The sequence below is a fragment of the Gasterosteus aculeatus genome, chromosome 18, assembly GCF_964276395.1.
Source record: "Gasterosteus aculeatus chromosome 18, fGasAcu3.hap1.1, whole genome shotgun sequence".
Lineage (NCBI taxonomy): Eukaryota > Metazoa > Chordata > Actinopteri > Perciformes > Gasterosteidae > Gasterosteus > Gasterosteus aculeatus.
In genome coordinates this window covers 15,283,497-15,291,099 of record NC_135706.1, presented here as the reverse complement: position 1 = coordinate 15,291,099, position 7,603 = coordinate 15,283,497, and the positions used below count along the sequence as shown (strand labels likewise).

The 7,603-nt window shown below is 52.2% G+C and overlaps 1 protein-coding gene across 4 annotated transcripts in view; it reads left to right on the top strand.

Annotated features, from left to right (window-relative positions):
• The first annotated feature begins 5,350 nt into the window (after window positions 1–5,350).
• Window positions 5,351–7,603, top strand: part of LOC120808129 (MAM domain-containing glycosylphosphatidylinositol anchor protein 2) — a 106,680-nt gene continuing 104,427 nt past the window's right edge. For 3 of the 4 annotated variants that reach the window (XM_078093623.1, XM_078093621.1, XM_078093620.1), the window contains exon 1: window positions 5,461–6,302. In XM_078093623.1, the coding sequence (XP_077949749.1) occupies window positions 6,230–6,302 (73 nt within the window). In that variant the 5' untranslated portion in view covers window positions 5,461–6,229. Of the gene's footprint in view, window positions 6,303–7,603 lie in introns of all 4 variants that reach the window. The other variant, XM_078093622.1, reaches the window with a different exon arrangement.

The window sequence follows — 7,603 nt, the reverse complement described above, 5'->3', positions numbered from 1 at the left end:
CCCCCCCCCCCCCCTCCACACACACACACGCCACCTAGAAGAGGAAGGATGGATGGAAAGGAAATCAGTATTTACTTTAGACAGAAAGTGATTCTATTCGTATTGATTCGTATTGAATTTATTTCCCAAAGAGAAGCGCTTTGAATCGGTGAAATCCGCTCTCCCGTGTTTGCTGGTGTTTCCTTTTGGTGGAGCTGCTTTTGGCGCCATGCAGAGTGAACGCGCGCCGTCTGGTTTCTTATCTTTTTTTTCTTTTTTTTATAAAAGGACAACCGGCTGAGCCGTTATTGTCGCACGCCTGAACCTCAGCGGCAAATGGAAAAGGCATCGGTGACGCGTCGGCTGTTTGGAGCTTTATTTGACCACTCGATTACTTTTTAAAGTGGCCGATGAGACGGCAGCGTTGGGCGGGAATAAAAAAAAACAATAATGGCTCTTTTTATTGTTTTAATATACATTTCACGCCATTGCTTTATTGTTCAGTGACAGATATTGACGGCACATCGGTGGTTTCTCCCTTCTCGGTGCGCCGAAACAGAACAAGTGATATAATTCCTCTTCCTTAGGAGTGAATATCCAGCCCTGTAAATCAAATCGGCATGAAGGAGAAGCAACAACGGTTTTGAGAGCAGTATGCAATATTCATTGTTCATAAATGATTCATTTGTTTGCTCGCAACTCAGCCTAAAGTGATTGTGGCCCTTTTTTCATTTGGGCCTATATATCCGTGGCAAATACAGTCGCGCTGAACGGAGCGGCGTTTGTATTTCATGCACACACACACACACACACACACACACACACACACACACTCACACTCGCCGTCGCTCCTGCGCCCGACTCTCCAGAAAGAGCTCGGATTCACAAAGAGCCCGCAGGATAAAGACAAATAATTACACCCAATTAGTGATTGTACCACCAGGTATACACACGGCAATTACCAATGGCGTTTGGGCGGAGGCGGGGCCCGGCGTGTGGCGAAAAAAAAAGGCCCCGGCGAGGCGCGAAAGGTTTCCTGCGTCAGTGGCGGTTTGCCGTCGCTCTTTACCTGCGGTTTTAAGTGGAGTCAGTAATGCGATTTACCCTCTGCAGAGTGCGGCGTAATGATTTTACCCCCGGATGAGATCCCCGCCAAAGATTTTCCATTTCTCCCGCCCCGGTGCGGCCGAGGACGCCGAGGCCAACGCGGGTTCTCGCGTTTGCCTTCTTCACACAGAGAGATAATTACACTCTCAGACGCCGAGCCAAGTAGCGGCGCACACTAAACCGGGAGTCACATTTTCCCGTGCAGTTGCCGGCGTTTGAATCGGCGAGCTGATTGCACTTGCTTGGATCGTGCTATTTGGGATTAGCGCAGCGCGGAGGGAATGCGTGGCATCGTGCGACGACCGCCGCGAGCAAAACAAATCGGCCCCGTTTCTCATTATCAAGTTTCTCTTTCCACGTGATTGTCTCATTACAGCAAACGTGTGTCATTGTAACGTTGCACTAGAAACCGGGTGTAAGTACAGTTTGTTTATTCATTATTTACTGTAAATGACAGCGATGCAACGCATTCATTGTCATCACCTCGTTACATGCGTGCAACTTTACCTTTGAATTCTTTTTTTCGCATGTATGAATGAATAAACATTATCAATGTTAGGGAGGATATTCATGTATTAAACACACATTTCAACCGACTACATTCGACTTTCATGAACGTTCATTTCATGTATTCATAGGAAGGGTTTAGATGTAATTAGCAATTGGTTGCCATTCCAATGCAGAGAAAATGTCCGTCACAAATCCTCCGTTTATCCTCATCTGACTGTGTTTATTTGAACTCTGAGGCCGTCTGACTGGGAGGTTGGCGCGGCGGCGTAATCAGCACGCCGCGTCGACTCGGTGCTGCGTCGCCAAAACAGCCTGAGCCGAGTCCCTCGGGAGCACAGCTGATCAATAGGCCTGCAGTTTGTTTTCCAGCGTTAAAGTGGACAACCGTCATCTTAGGGGACCCATCCAATGTTTTCTCAATCGCCGTATAGACGGGTGCATAAATTGGGTTGGAGGAGACTAGTCAGATTGCATCGGGAGGCTTAAAATGACGACCTTCTGAGGAAAGCAAATTAAAAGAGTGAAACCTTGTGGGTTTAACGGCTGGACCTCTAAAGGCCCCGGTGTCCCGCCGGGGAGCATCGCACATGGCGCCGGTCTCTCCGGATCCTGGCGGCGCGTTGATACCAGCTGCCAGGAACCTCCGCGCCTCATGGAGAAATCCACCTCTTCTCACCCCGCTCGTGTGTGCAAATACTGCGCCGTGAATACCGAGCGCGTCGAACGTGCGCGCCCGTCAGAACTGCCTCTTGTCTTCCTGGTCAGACTAAGGCTTCTCAGCGTGAGATCAATGGCGTCCTCTGATTTCATCGGGAAGAGCCTGCAAGAGCACTAAGAGGTGGCATCTAGTTTCCCATTAACATAAAGTAAAGTTATGGCGATGTTAAGCAGGCCTGCATTAACTCACCGGTGCTTTGTGAAGCCCAAAAGACGGCACTTTGGCGTCTTTATTTTCCATTCCGAACCCTGGAAGAGAGTCAAGAGGCTTCTCACAGAATGTCCTTTCACCAAAGCGCCGTAAACCCATCACGACGCTGAGTAACTGAATCACTTTAAAAAATACAAATTCGGCCCTCCTGAAAAAAAAATTGTCATGCCACCTCAAAGTTGACCTATTTTCTGAGGGAACCGTTTGTCCAGCAGGGGCGCGCCTTGGTTACGTTCTGCTGTGCACTCTGCGGCTGGAGGGGGCGAAGTCAGATGTTTGAGTGACAGATAAGGACGTACATCCGGCGTCCCCCCGCGGCGGCTCGTACCCAACATGTTCCGCCGTGTGCTCACTGGCGCTTCCGGTCGTTTCAGAGGAGGAGACGGTAATTGCAGTTTGTGGCAACCGTTTAAACGTCTCATAACGTGCATAACCACCTCATACCCCCCGTGATTTTAAAGTAATCACGGGCTACAGATGTCACGTTGCAACCGGGGGCCCGCCGGCAATTTAAATCAGGCAAAAGTAACTCGACAAAAAGAAATGAGCATTGCCAGACAGTCCTTGAGCCACAGTTGTCAGAGGAAGCGTTTCCACAGGTGGCCGCTGGCCGTTATCGGCCTCTTTAAAGCAGCCAGATGGAAAAATACACGTTGTTCCGTTGAGGTTTGTGGTTTGCTCATGTGTGATGCCAACCGGAGCAGAATATTGTCGGGAGAAGCGAATCCGTAACACTCCCCCCGTCCTCTCCTGGCTGACCCGGGCTCTTTGTTCGTCTCGCCGTGACATCACGGGGCCGCTTGTGTGTTTGAAGATGAACGCGAGGCTCCCCCAAATGCCAAATGGCCTTGTTTCACACCACGCCCAACGCCTCGTGCTCGGTGCGACTGAATACATTTAGTCAAATGTCATGCGGCTCCAGCTACGATGCTGGTGAGGGCATTTTTTATTCATAACACCCCCACGACGCTGCGTTGAGACGCTGTACTCACAACGGGCCTCATGGTCGCATTCCCTCCGATGTCAGCGTGCTTTGGCAGCATCACACATCGTGCTTTTAAAAAGAAGCTCGCATTATATGCCTCCAGAGAAGCACGGGGGGGGCAGGAGGGGATTTGTCCACAACAGACAGATGGAGGGTGGAAGCCCGCTCCATGACGCATGGGTGGTGCAAACGTACAATAAGGAATATAGTGATTAGCAGCAAGCAGGCTACTGTTAAGTTGAGGCCCAATCGCGCTTCTAACTTTTAACTTTTAACGATTTCGATCCATCGTTCCGCTTGCTTCATTCTGGAAAGTCGTAAAGAAAATTTGGATGCTGAATGACTCGTTGGGCGGGAACGCTTTTCTAAAACGAGAGACAAACGTTAGACATTGAACATCCTGAATTAAAGACAGAACCTCACTGCTCCACACGCCGTTTGAGATAAGACAGAGGCAGGTAACGGCAGGAAAGACGATCTGAGCATTTTTCAAATTGAGGTTCGCTATCGACAAGGCTTCGCCGTCGCAGCGTCGGAGGGCGCGCGGCGCTGATGGCGGCGTGAAACGGATGAGAAAGGTCGATCAATTAGATTTCAGGAGCTCATTCCTTGTAGCTCATATCAAATAATATCTCCATGGATGTGTTTCAGTCCCCGTCTCAGGATCAGATATGGTCCGCGCGGCTGAATTACAAAATTGGACGTCTCACGAGTCAATGAAATAATCACATCATGTTTACTTGTGTCTTTGAACAGTGTGCGATCAAAACAGCAGACTTGTCCAGGGTTATTGATTAATTGAATGATGTCCTGTAGAGGGCGCCAAACCACACGCTGGGGGTCCAGCACTCACTTCCCCAGAAGGTCCACAGAAGGTCCACAGAAGGTCCCCAGAAGCCTTTAAAGGTGAGACCCTCACAGTTTCTACGCATCAAAGACAATTGATGTTCTCTTACAACAAATACGGTTGTTTATCACTTTATTCAAAGGTTTGAAGGAAGATTCAACAGTGCGTCCATTACTTGTCAAGACACATGTTACACTTTTGAAGTTGAGGTGGTTCGACTGGTTTGACTGGAATCTGAATTTATTGTTGTTTATGGCAACATAAAAAATAAAAAAACGAGGCCTTGAAAAGTCAATTAATAAAAGACCAGCAGGAAACTTAGTTCAGAGATGAATCAAACTGTGGATCCAGACATTCATCCCCATTTGTCCCAAAAGTCTATTTGCTGATTCATTTGGGAAACTATTTAACTAATTAAAAACATTTAATGAAAACGGTGTTGCTAGGAAACAGCTATTTTTGTATCCCGACCAGTGTTGCTATGACAGAACACGTCCAACTGGGAAGGCAAAGCACTTGAACCATTTCCAGTATAATCAAATAATCGATATGACCCACTACTGAAGGAGATGAAACCTGCGGTCGGAATGGGTCACGTTTTTAATTGGGATATTTCCAGTCGTGCCAACATTGAATATATAATGACGCGTGCGGCTGTTTGCAGAAGGCCCCTGCTGGAACCTTAAGGGCCCTTTGGGGACCCCGTCTGATAACCTCTTGGTGGATCCCCTTCGTGCTTGGACAGACTGACCAGAAGAAGCCTGCAGATGAAGACACGGGCGGTGAAACACGAGCAGACAGCGGTATAGACTCGCTGCGCGGTGTCCATCGCAAAAGGTCTGTCAGAGCTAGATCTCCTGAATTCCAATGGTCCCTTCAACCCCCCCTCCCTCCCTTTCCCTCCCCCCCATCCTCTCACCCTATCTCTCTCTCTCTCCCTCCCTCCCTCCCTCCCTCCGTCTCTGCTTCCAGCAGCTGCGCCTCTCCTGCCTTTCCCGACCGCTGGGCGAAGCCTCCCATACTGATGAGCGCAGGACGCCACGCGCCTCTTGACGTAGCCACGGACCGGGGCCGCGGTGCCACACTCGCCCGCGCGCGCGCGACGTGACTGACGCTCGACTGGCTTCGCAGGGCGGCCACATCCGGCTCCCACCGTCAATGCATTAGAAAAGTGTAGTCTCCTAACGCCGAGGACTGGACACCAGCCCCCCCCCCCCATCCGTTTGTCACCGCCACGCCGGGAGAGACGGAGCGGAGCGCGCGCGGCGTCGGGGTGCAGCCGTGATGTGACTGTGTGTGTGTGTGTGTGTGTGTGTGAGCGCGACGACCACCGGACGAGGTGAAAATCTGTGCGTTTTTTTGTTGTTGTTGTTTTTGTTGTTGTTGAGGGGCGCGAGGCGGTTTTGGACAGCATGCAGTCAGCGGAGCAGCAGCTGCATCCGCGGAGCGAGCCGTGACCACAGCCGGATTCGGCAAAGGCGCGGCATGCCCGCGGGCATCGAGCCTCCGTCCGCCGGCAGCCGACAGCACCAGTGCGCCCCCTCGGTCCGCTGCCTCGCGGGTCTCCGCTGAAGTCCAACGGGGTCGGACGCGCCGCAGACCGGCGTCGAGGAGACGTCGCTGTCTGTTCCAGAGGCCGGGGCGCTTATTAGCCCCCCCCCCCTCTCCACCCCCCTCTCTCTCTCTCCCGCATCTTCCACGTCCTGACTGACTGCATGGACGCGGACATCTAAACGACAGTCCGCGCGTCCCGCGGACCGCGCATACCTTCGCAGCCGCCTCTTGACACCGAATCGATCGACGCGCGCCGCCCCGGAAAGGACCTTCTTGCCACCGAGAGGAGGGATATGCAGCAAGAGACTAACGTGACAGGATGGATCTAATCGTCTGTGTTTTGGGGCTGCTGGCGCTGATCGTGGAGGGCGTCCGCTGCCAGGGAGTGTACGGTGAGTGTGTGTGTGTGTGTGTGTGTGTGTGTGTGTGTGTGTGTGTGCGCGTGCGTGTGCGCGCGGTTCGCTTCCACCGAACCCGAAGACGACCATGACCTTGTAAGACAGTGGTCGCGCATCCATCGTGGCGTGACTGCAACAAAAAGACCGCTCAGGTGTGATTGGTGTGATTGAGTGAGAGCCCCCCCCCCCCCCCCCCAGCCCCCTCCACCCCCCCACTTTTCACTCGTCCTACCCATCACTCATTATGGTCTAAATGCACGAGGATGCATTCGTGCGTTATGACAACGTGCAACCTTGCCGACGTCTCTCAGACTGGTCACCTAATTAGTACCGGATGAGCGTTTAGTTCTGTTAGTCAGGAATTGTTGCCATGCGTTGTGGCTCAATTTTCCTACACCTCTTCCTTATGTCTGTCTGTCTGTCTGATGCCCCCCTCCTCCCCCCCCCCACCCCCCCCCCACACACACACACACACACACACACACACACACACACACACACAATGAGCACACATATTTTGGTCTCTCTCTGCTTGTGCAACCAGTGACAGAGACGATGCCTCGAGTGAATCGTCACCCTGGCGGCGGCAGCAATGATGCATGTGCGGTGACGTCGGGGGGGAGGGGGGGGGGGGTGCGTGGAGGGAACCTTGAGGCCCTTGGCCCTGACCGGTTGGTGGAGGCTCCTTGCAGAGCGGCGGAGAGTTGGAGGTCAAGTATAGAGACGAGGCGGCGGTGTGATTTCAGAGGGCCGTTGCCAAGCAGTAAAAAAAAAAAAGAAAAAAAAAGGCCTTGGTCGCCATGGTCGGCGTTGTGCGCAGACAGATGTAGCGATGAAAGGTTACCGCGAGCACGTCAGAAGGAGTCACGCTGCCGCACCCCGACCAATGGTGCGCCCGGGATTCTATCTTTCCTCTCGCTCGAGACGGAGGAGGTGAATGAGATAGTAGATCACAGCACACGTCGGGGCAGCTGTTGCATGGCTGCTCATACATGTGCGCTGATAATTCCCACCATTTGCCCCGGCACCTGTTGCAGGGATAGAAACGTTGATTTAAAAAAAAACAAAAGGAGAAAAGAACGGTTGGTTGGGCCTCATCCTCAAACCTCCACAAGCAGATTTCTTCTTGGATGACGTTGTTGTTCGGAGTTCCTCCAGTTCCCCCATTCGAGCTCGAGGGCGTGACCTCACCAGGCGTCCACCTCTCCAGCCCGGTTCGATGCCTGCGTCCTCTAAATCGGTCTCACTTATACGCACATGTTCAGGGGGGAGACATGCATGACGCCAATCATCAA